Raw genomic sequence first — 18667 nt, forward strand, 5'->3', positions numbered from 1 at the left:
ACAAACCTTAAAACTAAGTTAGCCATGAATACATAGGGAACATACAACTGAAAGTGAACACTTAGAAGCCTACTATATCAATCAAGCATTACCATATCAATTCTTTCATCAATTTAACTTGTAACATATGCATCATATCCGGTATCATGCAGTGTCATCGATGGTAAAAGTTATAAGAATAATTCTGGCTAAAGGGTGTTCTCCAAAATGAAAAAGATTGAGAAAGAAATAGTGAAACATTATATATGATTTTAAAGGTTAATTAATAATTAGGGTTTAAGTTATGTGATATATAGATGAGGTTAAGTTGGAGTGCAATAAAGGAGGCACGAGGAAGGGACAAGAGACAAGCTTAAATGGTGGGAATCCAGAAATTAGATATCACACAAATTAAATATTAACCCTGCCGTGTTGTCACACTCACTTGTTGCATTCATGCAAGACAACCAATCAATCTGTCTATTCGGCCATTTACCCTCTTTCATGTACTTTTTTTTTTATCCATAAATACTTTATTTATAATTTCCAACTTTTTTCTTTCTCGCCAATAAAGTTCAAAGCAAATTAAAATATTCAGAAAAGAATAATATATTTATAAAAAAACTTATAATATGTTCCTGGTTAAAATACTCCCCTTTTGAAAGAAAGGTTGCACGAGGTTTTTTTAATATTGAAATACAAATTCTCCATGTTAAATAATCAATTATTAGTTATAATCAATAGTTTTTTTCAACGTCTTTTATAATCAATAATAGTCATGATCTCGTTTGTTTTGAACCGCATTAATTGTAGAAAAATGGCATAAGTTAATCATATATATATATATATATATATATATATATATATATATATATATATATATATATATATATATATATATATATATATATATATATATATATATATATATATATATATATATATATATATATATATATATATATATATTTTGACTTTGTTGAATCTTTTTTTTTTCCATTCGAACGTAATTTGTAATTAAATAAGTTGACAACTATGAGGCATCTATCTTTTGAGCGTTTAATTAACAATAAAGTAAAATACAACACACAACAAATTAATGCAAGTTGGGAAACAGAAGTTTTGTTTAATTAGTTTTATACCCATATTATTTTACATTTTGGTTATAATTTAAGCATTACTATCCTTTATAACTAAATGTTTTTAACATGTTTTTTAATTTACTCCATATAAATTATACTTGATATTCAACCAAAGATATAAAAATCAATGAAATTAAGTGGTTTAGGCATTTAAATATACTGAAAGTTTTTATTAAACGAATAATCAGCAGAAAAATGCAACTTTTTTGGTTAGGATCAGCTTATACTATAAATAAACTGCAACTAGCTAGATGTATCCTTCATAAATTGGCAGTATATATATTTATTATTTATATATATCAGATATATTAATATATAAAGTTGATGATGCTTCTCGCTGAGGGGCAAGAAAATAATAATGGCCGCAAAAGCTTTAAGATATTATGATTATAAAATTCTAACAACAAAACAAAAATATATTAGAAGACTTGACAGATCGTTTTTTTTAGAAAAGATTGACCTGTGTCTCTCCACACAAAAGAAGAGAGCAAAAAACTTTGATGTCAAGATTCTCCATGTCCCATCTCATGAGTGATCTTTGGAAAAAACCCCACATTGGATGGTCTCACCACTGCCAATGATCATTATAAAACTAAGAACAACCTCCACTCATCAAATCGATTTTAATTAACCCATTTTTTTTAATCACTCTTCAATCGTTAATTGTTTTTTTTTTTTTTATTTTTTATTTTTATTTTTTTTAAAGAAACATATGTTTATTCCGATCGTTCGAAAGGAAAAATATTAAATTAAAACAAGCAAAATAGATCAAAAGGTGGCCAAATTATAGAGGAAAGATGCTATCGATGAATACGTATCCATGAATGTGTTTTTGTGGTTGATATATTTGTGCTTAATTAATCAGTCCCACTACATGGATGAATATATAAAAGGTAATTCTAGAAAATGAAAGAGACAGAGAGATAAATATATAAAGATAGTTGACCTAATACTCATGATGGGAATGGTGGTACATTGATGTGTCACAACCACCTTGCGAAGATCCATGTCGATGATGATGATGATGATGATGAGTGTTGTGATGACTGTTATCTTCTCTTCCTCCTCCTACATCCATCTTGTTGCATCCAATTTGTGCTGCTGCTGCTGCTCCAAGATTCAGATAAACCAATCTTGAATCAAGATTCAAGTTCCCACTACTATTTGAACTGCTGCTGTGTGTATGAGTGTGTGAATGATCATCGTTCATCTGTGGATAAATCTGTGTCGAATTTGAAGCTGCATTTGCTGCTGCTGCTGCATTCCCTTCTTCCCTCGAGATCACTAATGCAGCTGACTGAACGAGCTCTAAGCAAAGCCTGAGTTTGTTTGGTTCGATGTGGGTAAGTCCAGGCACTGCGCCTTTAAAGAGGAAATCTGATGTTAGGGTTCGGAGGATGTCAAGAGGAGTGATTCCTTCAATGGTTCGGACATTGGGGTCTGCGTGATGGTCGAGTAACACTGCCACCATGTCCGGAGACACCATTTCAGAAGCTATGTGAAGTGGAGTTTTCCCTACTGGTCCCGCCGGATAATTGACATCAGCAGCTCCTAGTTCCAGCAACGCTTTCACCACCTCCCGACTGCAACTCTCGACTGCATAATGTAAGGCTAATGCTTCATCAAGATTTAGGCCTTCCCCCATGACCATGAGTTTAACAAGCTCAACGTCCGATGAATCAAGTGCTCGTCTCATACGCCGGATTTTTTGGTCTTCGAGATCAGCCGCTACTGAGAGGTCGTGGTGGTGGTGCTGGTGGTGGTGGGGCATGAGAGAGCGGCGGGCGAGGGAAGATTTGAGTCGGAGTTCTTCAATTTTAGCCACAACATCTATGGGAAGATGCTTAGCTAAAACTTCTGGTGGGAGACCAGATTTTGCGACCAAATGAGAACAAGTTGTCCATAGTTGATGCATGTCTTGCTTTCGTGATGCCAAGAGAACCTTCATCACATCCTCAATCGAAGCTTTCTCTACCATGATTGCTAATTGCTTCTGCATATTAAAAACTAAAGATTAAAAAAGAAATCAAGATTATTATAGTCTCCATACTTGATTAAAAATATATTGTTAGAACGTCATAATAATAAAGAAATCATTTTTATAATCATAAAGATAAGTTATATTATTTGGCTTAGAGGAGAAAGATTGTGTGATGATGTATGATATTTCCTTTTTCTGCATTATTAATGAGACTGTATCTCTATAATCAAACAAAAACAGAAATGAGGAAAGTAGAGGGTTAGGGAGGAAAATGATGGGTGTATTAACTGTTGAAGACAAGACTAGAGAAGGATAAAAAAAGATCTAAATTTAGAAAGCTGGTAGTGTGGAACATAAAGATAGAGCAACCCAATTCAAGAAATGAACAACGTTCATGAAATCAAGATAACGCATGAAGCCTTCTCTTTCATAAAGACATTTTTGGAAATATTCTGTCCATTTTCCAGAAAGATTATTGTATTTCATCATCCGTTGAAGCATTGTTTATGGAAAAAAAATCATTTTCAGGAGCCTAATCGGACCAAACACTACAGAAAAAATAAAAGAATCAAAGATTAGTTTTTTATTGTAAGATACTGAAAACTACGAAATTGAGAAAGAACCCAGAAAGATCTTATCTTCTGGGTTATATTTTTCTTCATTAAATCTTCAAAAAAAAATCATGCATAACAACTACAAGTGATTCAAAGATTTACCCATATCTCCAGAAAGAAAGAAATCGGAGTAATTTCTAGAGAAATGATTAAATGGGTTCTCTAATTCATGTATTAGAAAAGGGTTGATCTGGGTTTGAAAGAGAGAGAAAGAAAGTGGAGACCTGGGTGAGTAATACAAGCTGCTCAACCCCGAAGGATCTAGCGGCGGATAGAGTATCAAGAGCAAGATCTACGGCGGAGGTGCAATGTGTATGCCAACACCCTCTTTCACCACAATTAGGTCTGGGCTCATGTTTTTGCGGTATAATCGAGACCTGGCCACTGTACAAGAACTGCAGCATCAGCAAGAAGACCTCGTACCCTACCGAATTCACAGGAATGACCACCTGTGAACTAGTTGAGTTCCTGGGAGAAGCGGGACCCATGCCCATACCCATCCTTGACCCTAATGGATCCGATCCAGACCCGGTCGGAGAATCGGTGCCGCCGGAGCAAAAGAATTTCCTGAAGAAGAGGCTGCGAGCAGCCAGGATGCAGCGGTGGGCATGGACGATTCTTCCCTCCACGCTAAAGGTAACGTCGCTGAAGGCTTGCCCGTTGATCAGTAGATTTAGATAGTCTAGTGATAGAGATCTTAATGAATCCTCTAGAGACATGGCTGTATATGCCCCTTCAACCAGAAAACTTACTTGCTTTCGCCGGACTAGCAAGAAAACTGCAGGTTAGTAGTGATAGAACATGAGAGGCTTGGAGGGTGTGTTCATCTTCAACTTCATGTGTCTGTAGTTTCTTCTTAAAACGTGGAGTGAGAGAGAGAAAGAGAGAGGGATAGAGAGGGAGAGAGAGAGAGATGATGTGTTTACTGTTATTTCTTGTGGGAGATATTTCTTTTGGGGAGGGAGAAAGAAATTGGGTGGCTCGACGGCTGGGGCTATTTAAAAGGGGGTGAAAGTGTATAAAAAGTAGAAATGTTTAATAATATTTCCTTCTTTCCAATAATATAACAGTGGCCAAAATCGATCTCGGGTTAATTTTGGATAGAGCAAAGTAGAGTCTTGGTCCATGTGGTTTGCACCAAATAACAATTTTAGTCTTAGTATTGACATTTAGTCATGGGTGGTCCCTATGGAGAGTTTTGGTAACGCCCATGGTCCTCCCCTCTACCAGCCCTAACGGAAGGGCTATTAAACATTTTAAAAAGATGAAAATACTTTTCTACCATTGCTTCCACCATCACTCACCCACCACCATCAGCCTCGTTACTGCCGATCACCATAGTACCACCACTATCACCAACATCAATAATCATCACCATCTGTAACCACAACCATCATCACCAATCACCATCACCATCAATGTAACGCCCGAGTCGCCAACTATAAGATTAATCCTTACATGCGCGTTAACAGGGTGATCTTAGCGTACGTTGGGCGTACTCAAGCCAGGAGCAAACCCTAATTTTTAGGTTTTGCACCTTATTTAAGGCCCTTAAGTCCTTCAAGTTCATCACCCTTTCAGCTCCCATTGCTTTTTAATGCTAATCTCGAAACCCTAGCCATCTTGAGTATATTTTTGAGCTTACATATAGTTTTTAGGTGTTCTTTTATGGTTTTAAAGAAGGACGCTTGAGGAGAAGCAAAGGAGAAGAAGAAGCTTGCAGATCTAGAGTTTGTGTATCGTCTCTATCTTATTAGAGGTATAAAGTCTGAAACGTGTTTATTCTAAGCTTAGATCTAGGTTTAAGGAAACACTTAGCATCTTTTGGTCCCATAACTTGGTCTTTTGGTGTATGGGCTACTCCAAACCATTTGAGCTGTTCTTTTGGACTCTTAGGGGTGCATAAAGTCATAAAAATCGCATCTTGAATGTTAAGACTTATCCATACATGAGTTGGTGACCACTTAAGAGAGATAGAAGGCTTAATTAATGGTTTGAGTCCAAATAAGGCATGAAAGAGCATAAAGTTTGCAACTTTATGGCTTAAGACACTTTTATGAGCTTGGATCACAGTTTTGCATGTTAAAACTTAATGGATTAAGACATTGGGAAAACTTTGGGCTAACTGAGTACGTTGCACATAATGGGCCAATGCCCCGATGTCGGATCATCAATGTATGTTGGGTGTACGATCGATATACGTCGCATGTACGCAGTCTGTAGGCTTATGAGATATTTTGGGCTCGAGTTTATTCGGATTTTTGACTTGTTTTAGTTTGGGCCTGAAACCTACTTGTAGTATTTGGATATTTTTGCGCTTTAGGCCACTTTGGGTGCTCTTGGGCTATATTAGGCCTTCAGGTGCTTGTAGTTGGGCTTGGAATACCTTTTTCGACTAGTTGGATTTGGACCTTGGTAGGGCAAGCCCAATGAGGCAAGAGTTAAGCAACCCTTTTTGCTTTTAAGACAAGAAAATGGTTTGGAGCTTCGGTTAGAATGTTCGTCTAATTTCTAATTAGGGTTTTATACTTGTGCCTTAGGGAGAGGATTTCGCGAGTCAGCCGCTGAGTGTGATTTGATACCTTCAGTCTGAGGTGAGTTTCCTTCATTGTATTTATGGGTCGAAGGCACTAATTATGGCCCACTAGTTTATGTTGTAGTGTGATGGGAAAATGCTAGATTATGGCTAAGAATCTGCTCAGAATTGCATGGTAGACTGCTAGGGGAGATGCCTTTATGTTCCTTTTGTATGACCTTATAGATTCGCATGCTAGTATCAGATCTGTTACTTGATAGGATGGATTATATAGGTTATGTTCTAAGTTGAATTTCCAGATGCTCAAATACTGCATGCTTTGTGCTTTATAAAATTCTATTGGTACTAAATAACTAGTGGATGAATGTGTTGGGTTACATATTATTGTGATTGAATAATTTTAGACGGATAGATTTAACTCTATTGCACAACTCTTGTTTGAGTCCAACCGTTGTAGTGTGGGACGTGTCATTCGACGAATTATCTAGTACTAGTATTATGTAATTATGTTAATGTGGTAGTTAGGTGGTATTAGTGGAAGTTCCTTCTGCAGCTAATAGTAGAAAGGGGTGAGGAAGTGAGTCCTAGGAAATCCATGAGAGATGCGCTGGTGTGTAGGACGCCTTATAGTATGAGGAATGTACTAGTTGGGAAGAGCGACTTGGAGGAGTTGGTGTAGTCCTTGAGGAGGGTATAAATAGGCGTGGAAGGTAGTTTTGGGCCCGTACTACTAGAAACATAAAATTTATACCCGAGACCAAGAAGTCCACGATGAATCTAGGGAACTCGATAGTGTGAACCTTATCATGTATTTGCTAATTGTTTATTTGGTTATGTTTCAGTATCGTGGTGACATGTCATGGGGCAGGGGGTTCAGGATAGGGATCTGGTTCGGGCACGAGCACCGAACTGATTGATGAGAAGCTACGCAAGTTCATTGTATCTGAGGGTACTAGAGGCATCCTTGATGTGACCCCAATGATGTTCAGGTCGATCAAGGAGGGTATCATCGAGTTGATGGAAAATCGCCTTCGGATCTTCATGGCCGATCTGGCGGCTAGCCAGTCTGGGTCCTGTCCTTTCTCTTTCAAGGATTACAAGGGATGTGGGGCACCAAATTTCTTTGGGGTGAAGGACCCCATCACATCAAGGCGTTGGAAAGCTGACATTGTATGTGCTCAAATGATGAGATTTTGCCCCGAGGGGTCGAAGGTGAGGTTCATTGCAGGATGTTTGAGGAAGCGAACATGAGATTAGTAGGATGAGGTCGACTATACTTTGGGAGCCCTAGCCATTAAGGCGATGACCCGACCATATTTTGTGACCCAATTTCGAGCAGAGTTTTCAACAGCTATTGAGGTACAACAGTTCGCTAGGGAGTTTCTAGACATGAGGCAGACGACTGAGACTGTGGCAGATATCACCGCCAAGTTTGGAGAGAGGGCTTTATTGGTACCCTAATATGCGACTGATGAGGAGATGAGGAAGACTCGATACCATGATATGTTGAGATCTGAAATCAGGTAGTTCGCTAGTTTTTCTGCCTGCCCGAATCTGGATGACATGATATCCAGGTCGTGGAAACAAGAGATTGATTTGGAGCACATATCGAAGAAGAAGGCGAACTATGGGCAGACGGTTAGGGTTTTAGCGAAGAAACCCAAGGGTTTCGACTCTAGGTTGAAGGGCCAGCAGGATCGGAGCCACTATGACAAATGTGACAGGTCGCTTGATGGTGTTTGTAGAGCGGTGCTTCGGGCTGCTATAAGTGCGGCAATACATGGCGCTTTTGTTGGATTAGGTGTCTAAGCCCATAACTATATTTGGTATATAGTTGACCCGGTTGTAGCATGGTCCTTTTGATGGGTTATGAGAACTACATCAAACCTATGTTGTACATGAAAACCATAAAGCTTTGGATGTAGTTTGTCTAATGAACAAGCAATAATCATCAAAAGCTCATAGACCCTAGATCTAGCATACAATTATCGAATTAACATATGAATTAGGGTTTAGATCTTATCTTGACTGTTATGTAGCAATAACAATCTAAAATTCTTTAAATCTTGACCTTTGAAAGCTTAGTGCCTCAAATGTTGCACCTCTAATTGAGTCACAAACACCATGAGCAACAAGATGAACTTAGAGGAAGGAGGAAGAGCCATAAAAACATTCTAGGGTTCTCTTAAAGAGTTGGTCACGTTTTTGAGGGCTTAGGGGTTCCTTATATAGGTAGGCTATTAGCGTTTTCAACCTGGAAACCCTAATCTGACTGCTTAGGCCCTAAGTAGCCCATTGACTCCCTCCTTAGAAGCCTTGGACGAATTCTAGTGGGTTTCCCCATAGATTTCGTCCACTACAACTTTTGTGGAGTCCATTAGCCTATTTATGCAACTATCTTATAATTACACAATCAGTCCGCTTTATTTAATTAATCTCTTTTAGACACAAAATTAATTCTTATTAATTCTTGACTAATATTAATTAAAAAAATATGATTTCTCTTTTAATATATTATTCATATAATATATTAATAAATCATTATTAATCTTTTTTCTCCTTAGTTCATCCTATCAGTTGCTATGGTGAAGGCAATCCAAAAGGACCATGCTCACAATTGGGACAAGTACATACCAAAATAGTTATGGGCTTAGACACCTAATCAAACAGTCTCCCACTTGGATAAGTCTAATAACTATATTGCGTATGACTTCAAAACCTGATCAACAATCATAGCTTTGAAAAGCCATTGTCGAACTCTGATCATATCAGAAACGTGTCCTTTAGATAAGGGGTCATATATTTCTCTATTTTAGATATCGTATGAACTGAGACATGGATTTTAATCATACTCTCTGTTCATGTGTTGTTTCCCTATTTCCGATTTATGACGACTGACAACAGACTACAATTGGACACATCAACTTAGTCCCGGCTTGGCCAAGCACTTAGGGTGTCATCACTAAATCATCGATGGGCCCATATATATCGCTTTTATCCTATTTTGGGTAAAAGGAGCAGATAAAATTTGACTTAATGCTCGCTTGTACATACTCATTAAATTACGCACAACAATATGTTTTATAACACCAATTTACTGGTGCGTTTACATATTATCAATGTGAAAACGACTTACAGAATACAACGCACACATCTCGGTTTCAAGAATATAAGATATTATCGTCCCACCAATCACTCGTGATAAAATCCATGAAGAGATCAAAGTGAGCATGGGTTTAATCCAATACTCTAATCTTATATGAGCACTCATGAACCCTGCAACAAACTTTTGCTATGTCTAAAACACTTTAGACAATCTACAGTCAAATTCATGACAATCTTCTTTCATACCTACTTCCAAAGAATGATCGAATGTAGATGGTTTGAATAATCTTATTAGTCAGGAAGTCAAAACATGCAAAGTGAAACACAAGACTAGTACTAATCCCATATAGCCCCAAACTTTTGAGTATAAATAAGACGCCTTTATTCATTATTCAATGTTTCGGGTAATCAACATATTACTTGAATTATAACAACAGTTGTCCCATGCACCAAGCATGGACACTATGTTTACCTATGGTCCTTACTTTGTGAAATATATCAATTTAACACATTTCCAATGATACTCATTTCACAACTCCTAATCCTTATCATTAGTGTAAGAACACAAAATTCTCGCCACTACTAGAATATATTAGATTCTAACATTTTATGCAATGATCCTTTCATAATGTCACAACACCAAAGCCACCAAGACTTTCCCAATGAAATTACAAAGTTCTCTATTGGGGATTGTTACAAGACAATTCCATAGATGTGAAGTCTCACATTCAAAGCACATTCCTTTGAACATCCTTCTTGCATAAAAGTTTCTAATCTAGACATAGATTCTCGATATCCAACTGCCAATATGGAGACATTTCCATATTTTCCATACGACAACTTATTATTAATAAAATCATATCGAATCATAATAATGCCATTATGGTCCATTTGTTACTATACTTCCAACTACCCACAAGTGACCAATCCTTGGCGAACCTTAGATTGTACTTGATAGTTGTTTAATTATTTTAGTCAAATCCGATTCTAGTCTATTTTCCCTCTTAATGCCCTAGGCATTTGGAAAAATTTAGAACGGTTGAATATTGCGGCATATGCAATCGATCCTATACCTAAAGCGTATGGGACACGATTCACAATGAAAAACGTGATACTTTACCAGTTCCTCGCTATAATATTGCCATATATAGAATCCTTTTAAGTTGAATCTTATCGACATAACGTCCATATATGTCTTTTGACTAAATTTGATTAAAATTTCTCGATCCAAGCTTTTAAATTTCGAAACGAAGTATAATATTTTCTCCTTTAATTATAGCAAAAAAACTTTTCAACCCCTGCAACTTTGCAAAGTGAAACTTTTGTTTTCTATAATTAATATTGCTAACATGCAACACTTAAAATAATAATCATGCTCCCACTAACATGATAATTATATCCATACCACCATAACCTTTATGCTCCCACTAGCTTTGACACGTATTCAGAAAACATTTGGACTTCTAGAAAGCAATACTTATTGACTTCCAAAGTTCATATTTCTAATACAATATGCTTCGATAAGCCTTTATCTAAGCTTCTTAAACTCATATACCTTTCCTTAGATAACTCATATATGTGTCTAAACAATTTCAACACTTATAGCAATAAGTCTTAAATGTTTAAACTAATTGCCAAATCTCACAATTCAAACTATGAAGTGGGATGCCGTAATCATAATCGAATTTGAGAATGCAATTTACACAATCGCTATCTCCTTAAAATCCCTCTTTGTGAAAGCATTTCCTAACAATCATTTTCATGAAGGAGAGAAACCTTATGACACTTAGATTTTTTGGTGTATGTGTTCCTATCCATGTGAATTTTGTCATAACCATATTCGTAAGATAATGTTTGTGACAAATCCAAACTCTTATGGACAGAACTTGTTCATTCTTAATTTCTTGCCATCAAGGGTCCCACCATTACTTCCAAGTTATTTAGCAGCTCACCTATACTAGTGTCTAATAGGTTTACTCTTGATTAGTTCTTGAAACTTTTCAAGATTGTTTAGACTCCCACTGACCTCTTGACATATAAGATTCTCTTGTCAAGAAACATTTCTTGACAATCAAATATTCAAGAGTTAGTGTGAATTATTATCAAGACAAACCACTACACATAATTGGTGTTAGTTGGTCTTTGTCTTATCCAAGACATCACAATTTACCAATTTTAAACGTGCAAGAGTAAGAAAAACATTTTCTACTCTACATTTGATGAGTGTGTTAAAACTTATTAAGATATGTCACTCAAGTCACAATCTTGGAGTATGACTCTAAGACTTGATTTTGGAATGAAGTATGATTCACCTATTGATATAACCATTTCAACAATTTCCGATTCCTCTTCTTAGCCATACTAGTGAACTAATATTTACTTAGAGGATCAGTTGTTATATGGTTTCACAATCAATGAGACAATCATAAAACATGATACAAAAGTACTCTCCCATCTTTTCAGATTAGAGAAACTTTTATATTTCTGCCTAATTGATTCTTCTTATTCGTTCTGCCATTCATTGAAACTTTTAAATGATTCAGAATCATACTTAATCTTGTAAGCATAACCACATTTACTAGACTTTTAGTAAATCATGACGAATAATCTTATTGTTATTTGTGGTAGACTTGACTAGTGCACAACATTGTGTAATAGTTCTCCTAGTCCTTCACTTGACTCTTTGTCAAGGAATAAGTCTTAATTTTCCAAATATGAAGGTTCTCATTCATCATACAATACAAGTTGTATGATTTCAAGTTTCTGTCCAATTGAAACTCGGGCGACAAGAATCTTTCCTTAATTGGTAATTCTCGACATTACCACAAATAACATAACTAAGAATCACATCCATTTCAACATTGCTAAAAATAGAAATACACAAACATCAATTTTCATACATGTCATTGCAAGGAATTATAAATAAGACAAAAACCAAAATTTATTTTATTTATAAAAGGTGTGGAAAAACTTGTCCTTACAATGCAAATTAAAATGAAAACTATGTTATTTAATATTCCTATTCAATCTATCATAACTCTAAAAGTAGCAGCTCCAAAAATCCAATCATCGAATCATGCGATCGAAATACATTTCTTCGCGATTAGACTCATCATGCTTCTTCCTTTAAGCTTCCTTTCTTTTCTTTGATCCTACAACACATCAAAATGCAATCTTATCACATCATGTATTAAGAATCTAAAATAGAAAACTTAATAGAGTTAGATAGTGGATTTTACCTGAAGCAGAGTCATACATCTTGACTCTCCCATCTCTAAGATCTCTCAGGTAGTCAGGGAAGTGTCGTAACCAATGCCCCTTCTTTTGGCAGTAGAAACATTTGGATTCTTCTGGAACGGTACACGGGACTATCTCAGACTCAACTTTTCTCTTGCGTAGAGAAAACTTTTATGGACTTCCAATGTTGTTATTTCCCATAGAAGGATGGGACATTGATTTACCAGACAAATTTGCTTGACCAGTACGCCAAATCATCACTGATTCAACAGTAATAAGCAAATAAGTCAAAACTATGAGGGTTACGTCGTGTTCTATCATATAGTACTCTATAACGAACTTACCATATGAATCGGGAAGTGAGTGAAGAACCAAGTCAACACCCAACTTCACCGAGACATCTATTCCCAACATTCCCAATCTATCAATATGCAACTTCATATCCAAGACATGAGTGCATACCGACTTTCCATCTTTGTGTCTTTTCACCAATAGGGCTTGAGTGACCTTGAACTTTTCAAGTCTTCGAACACGTGGGACGGGGAGAATTATTGGAGGAGGTGGAGGAAGTGAAGCATGATTTCCATTTCCACAATCCAAGCTTGGAACATCATCTTCAAGCGGAAAACTTTTTCCAACGGATTCATGATGACCATAGTTGATAGATTTTAACATCTACAAAACAGGAGAAAATTCAAGTTAGTTGACTGGAATCCTTGATATAACACCCAAATTAAATGAAATATCAAGGCTAGGACCCAACACAATGTCTTACAATATGGAAGAGGGATGCCGTAATCCAAATTGCAGAACATTTGAAGGTAGGTAAATGACGATTTACCAATTTCCACCATGAAAAACGAAAATTGAAAATTAAGTTTTAAATGAATTGAAACTCCTAGATCTTTTGAGATTCATTGAACTTTTCAATGGCATATTTAAATCTCGAGTGTGCCCTTCGTTTGTGACTGGGATGCCGAGGATCACAAACTAGTTGTAGATAACCATGAAAATATACATGTGGCCCCCAATGTTACAGTCACCTAATCGACGTGCTGGTTAACCACACATGCTCCATCAATATATGAGAAACATCGAGTCACCCTTTGTCACCTTTGCTTAGAGCCCAATTAGTGTGCTGGTTAACCATACATGCTCCACTAACGTCTTAGCAAGGGTACAAAGTGTAATTTCATGGAATAGCACCAACTCCATATTTTTCCTAAAGTAACTAAGATTTTGGGAATTTATAAAACATTTAGTTAATTCATATTTCATTATAGTTATAATGGAAGTTTGTGTCCTATCCTACCCGTTCGGCTAACGACCCTCCACTAGTCAAGAGTACGATGGGTAAGAGTGGATACCTATTCAATCGCCATTTTATAGGCAATTTCCTTAAACATCCCTTATAGACTAGCTTCGTAAATGAGACATACTAACAGTAAGACTAACCTTTTACTCGTACATATATAATATTAAACTTTTAATTTTATACATAGTATAAGGGTGTATTTTACACTTTTAAAAATACTAAGTGGTTTAATTTAATAAAATTATACTTTTAATTTAATTAAATACAAATAACATTATTATGGATTAATTAACTCTCTTTTAATTATACAATTAATTAACTTAATTAAACTATAAGGTGTAATTTGAACTTTTCAAACAACTACGGTTTTAGAATTTAAAAAATTTCAAAATTAAACTTTTAATAAAAAAATTAAATTCCAAAACTTGAGGGCAAGTTTTGAAACTTTTCAAAACATTAGGGTTTAGAATTTAAATATTTCAAAATTAAACCTTTTAATCAAAAATTTAAATTCCAAAAATTGAGTGCAAGTTTTGAAACTTTTCAAAACTATTTAGATCAAATTTCAAATAATTTAATTAATCAAATAATTGGTAATTATCTAAATTTGACCTAATTCAATTTTATGGCAAGATAATCCAATCAAATAATTCAAATAAATCAAGTTTATCATATAAGGCAATGATTATCTAATTAATTGACAATTATCTTCTATTTTGGCAAGGATAATCACTCCAAATTAATAAAAATCGGATTTTATCAATAAAAAACGTGTATAGTAATTATCCACAGCCAAAACAGGTGAAAATCCCGAAAAATCTGGCATATAGCCCTCCGAATCATCGAGCTAACATTGGACTCATCGAGTTGCCAGTGAACTCGGCGAGTTCAACTATAAACTCGACGAGTTTAGGCTCTAGAAACCAGATTTTCGCGATTTTCAGCTGAACGATTATGTAAAGCATCAAATACATCAAACAAACAGCCTAGTCTTTGATACCACTGATGGGTTATGAGCACTACATCAAACCTATGGTGTACATGCAAACCCTAAAGCTTTGGATCTAGTTTATCTAATGAACATGCAATAATCATCCAAAGCTTATAAACCCTGTATCTAGCATACAATAATCGAATTAACATATGAATTAGGGTTTAGATCTTACCTTGATTGTTATGTAGTAATACCAATCTCAATTCCTTTTGATCTTGAGCTTTGAAAGCTTAGTGCCTCAAATCTTGCACTTCTAATAGAGTCACAAAAACCATGAGCAACAAGATGAACTTAGGGGAAGGAGGAAGAGCCACAAAAACGTTCTAGGGTTCTCTCAAAGAGTTGGTTATGTTTTTCAGGGTTTAGGAGTTCCTTATATAGGTAGGCTATTAGGGTTTTCAACCAGGAAACCCTAATCTGACTACTTAGGCCCTAAGCAACCCATGGACTCTCTCCATAGAAGCCTTGGACGAATTCTAATGGGTTTCCCCATAGATTTCGTCCACTCCAACTTCTATGGAGTATATTAGCCCATTTATGCAACTATCTTATAATTACACAATCAGTCCCCTTTATTTAATTAATATCTTTTAGCCACAAAATTAATTCTTATTAATTCTTGACTAATATTAATTAAACAATATGATTTCTCTTTTAATATATTATTCATATAATATATTAATAAATCATAATTAATCATTTTTCTCGTTAGTTCATCCTATCAGATGTTATGGTGAAGGAAACCCAAAAGGACCATGCTCATAATCGGGTCAAGTACATACCAAAATAGTTATGGGCTGAGACACCTAATCAAACACCTTTTGGGTTGCCTTCACCAAAGCAACTTGACTGGATGAATTATAGAGAAAGAGGATATTATGGTTTATTAATATATTATATGAATAATATATTAAAGCATAAATCATATTGGTTAATTTATATTGGTCTAGAATTAATTTTGTGATAAAAAGGTATTAATTAAACCTAGGGGACTGATATTGTAATTATTGGATAGTTGCTAAAGTAGGCTGAGGAAACCCTAAAGATTGGGTGGACGAAATCTTGTGGATAAGTCCTTAAGAATTCGTCCAAGGAAGGGATTCCAGAAGGATCGTATGTGCTGCTTAGAGCCTAAGCAACCAAATAAGTGTTTGACTGAAACCCTAAATCCTCACCTATATAAGGACCCTTCTGGCCACCTAAAGTCAACGATATACTAACCCTAGAAGGATTGCTAGAGCCAAAAATCACCTCCCTCCTCTTTCTCTTACATTCTTCTAATTTCCTTGGTGTTTGTGATTGATTAGAGTTATTACATTTGTTGTACTAAGCTCTCCAAGTCAAGGATCTCCAAGCTTCAGTTGAAAGGTAATCATCTAAACTTGTATTAGTTATTAATTTTGAATTTTGTATGCTAGATCTACGGTTTACAAGCTTTGGATGATTTGCGTGTACATTTAGAGAAACCTAGATCCAAAGCCTTAGGGTTTGCATGTGCACCATAGGATTCATGTAATGCTCAAAACCCATCAGTGGTATCAGAGCCTAGGCTGTTTTCTATTGTATTTGATGCATTGTTTAATCATTCGTTGCTTGCAAAATAAAAATTATACCATCGACAACTGAACTCGTCAGCTCACCAGATGAACTCGACGAGTCAGATGAACTCGGCGAGTCCAGTTTGTGACTTGGCGAGTCAGAGTGTCAGGGAGCAAAACTTTCGGGATTTTGGCCTATTTTATGATTGGGACAATTACCAAAAACGTTTTTTGTTAATAAAATCCGATATTTATCGAATATACGTGATTATCCTTATCAAAACAGAACATAATTGAAAATTAATTAGTTAATTATTGCCTTATATGGTAATCTTTAATTATTTGAATTATTTGATTTTATTATCTTGCCATATAATTGGATTAGGTCAAATTTAGATAATCACTAATTAACTGTTTAGTAAAATTATTTGTAATTTGATCTAGAAAGTTTTGAAAATTTTCAAAACTTGCCTTCAAGTTTTGGAATTTAAATTTTTGATTAAAAAGTTGAATTTTGAAATATTTAAAATCTAAACCCTTGAATTTTACAAGTTTAAAATTCAACCCTTATACTATTAGAAGATTAATATATATATATATATATATATATATATATATATATATATATATATATATATATATATATATAAGATTAAGCTAGTCTTACCGTTAGTAGGCCTCATTCATGAAGCCGATCTATAAGGGAGTATAAGGTTGCTGCTTATAAAATGGCAATTTAATGGGTGTCCACTCTCACCCACCGCTTCCTTGACTGGTGGAGGGTCGTTAGCTGAACGGGTAGGATAGGACATTAATTCTCGTTAAAATTATAATGATAATTATAAAGTAACTAAATGTTTTATTAATTCCCAATCTTAGTTACTTTAGAAAAATGTGAAATTGATGCTAATCCATGAAATTACACTTTGCACCTTGCCAAGTCGTTAATGGAGCGTGTGCGGTTAACCAACACATTAACTTAGACTAGTAATGGTGGCAAATGGTAGCTTGATGTTTGTTATAGATCAATGGAGCGTGTGTGGTTAACCGACACATTGATTAGGTGATAAATGACATCGAGTGTACTAAGCACATTTGTATGGTTATTCACACCTTGTTTGTGATCCTCGGTATCCCAATCATAAACTTGAAGGGCATAATCGAGATTTAAACATGCAATTGAAAAGTTCAATGAATCTCAAAGGTATCTAGGCATTTCAATCCAATTAAAACTTAATAATCAAAATTTTTTTCATGGTAGAAATTGGTAAATCGTCATTTACCTACCTTCAAATATTTTGTAATTGGATTACGACATCCCTCTTCCAATTTGTAAAATATTGTTTTCAGTCCTAGCCTTAATATTTAATTTGGGTGTTATATTAAGGACTCTTATCTAATCTAAACTTTTTCTTTCTTTTTTAGATGTCTTCCAACACTGCTTCTGGCTCAAACCCTACTGGCTTTTTCTCCTTAATGAACTTATGTGAGAAAGTTATCTTTGATGGTTCCAACTTCAATGATTGGATCAGGAACATCAGGATGGTTACTCGTTACGAGGACAAGGAATATGTCCTCGAAAAATAGCTTAAGGAGATTGATGAGTCGTCTGCTACTCTCGAGGAGATCTCTGAGTTTAGGACTCACGAAAAGGATGCCACCAAGGTGTCTTGTATCATGGTGGCCACTATGACAGCTGAACTCCAAAAGTCCTATGAGGACTCCAACCCTTTTGAGATGCACCAAGAACTGATGGAAAGATACCATTAGAGTGCTCGTCAAGAGAGGTATGAAATCATTTCCTTCATGATAACAACAAAAATGCAGGATCGTGAACCCATAAAGGCCCACTTGCAGAAAACGCAAAGGTTTGTGGACCGCTTGCTGAAATTGAATGTGAACTTTGATGAAGAGTTGGCCATAGATATCATTCTACACTATTTACCTCCGTGTTATAATCAGTTCCGTATGACCTATCATATGAACAAGGAGGAGGTCACTCTTAGCAAGCTTCAAGGCCTTTTGAAGACTGCTGAAAGTAGTCTCAAGGGTAAATCTGTTGTTTCTACTCCTACTGCTACTGCCCCTGTCTTGGAATTTGGACATGGGAAAGGGAAGAAGAGGAACGATCCCTCTAAGAGCCGCAAGGGAAAGTCTCTTGATGGATCCTCTTTTAGTGGGACCAAGGCTGGTTCTGCTACTCCCTCTACCATTCCTAAGGAAGCA

At 35.7% G+C, this 18667-nt stretch overlaps 1 protein-coding gene across 1 annotated transcript; it reads right to left on the minus strand.

The window, feature by feature from the left end:
- Positions 1–1905: 1905 nt before the first annotated feature.
- Positions 1906–4694, minus strand: LOC111904090 (BTB/POZ domain and ankyrin repeat-containing protein NOOT1). The gene is made up of 2 exons (XM_023899867.3): positions 3941–4694; positions 1906–3114 (listed from the first exon to the last, which is right to left on the minus strand). The coding sequence occupies exons 1-2, from the start codon at positions 4433–4435 to the stop codon at positions 2068–2070; spliced, it is 1542 nt and encodes a 513-aa protein (XP_023755635.1). The 5' UTR covers positions 4436–4694; the 3' UTR covers positions 1906–2067.
- Between the last annotated feature and the right edge of the window lie 13973 nt (positions 4695–18667).

Source organism: Lactuca sativa, chromosome 5, assembly GCF_002870075.4.
Source record: "Lactuca sativa cultivar Salinas chromosome 5, Lsat_Salinas_v11, whole genome shotgun sequence".
Classification (NCBI taxonomy): Eukaryota; Viridiplantae; Streptophyta; class Magnoliopsida; order Asterales; family Asteraceae; genus Lactuca; species Lactuca sativa.

Coding starts and splice junctions, on each gene's coding strand:
- LOC111904090 (XM_023899867.3), bottom strand. CDS start 4,435: ATGTCTCTAGAGGATTCATTAAGATCTCTATCACTAGACTATCTAAAT. Junction 3,115..3,940: donor AGCTTGTATTACTCACCCAG/GTCTCCACTTTC, acceptor TTTAATATGCAG/AAGCAATTAGCAATCATGGT.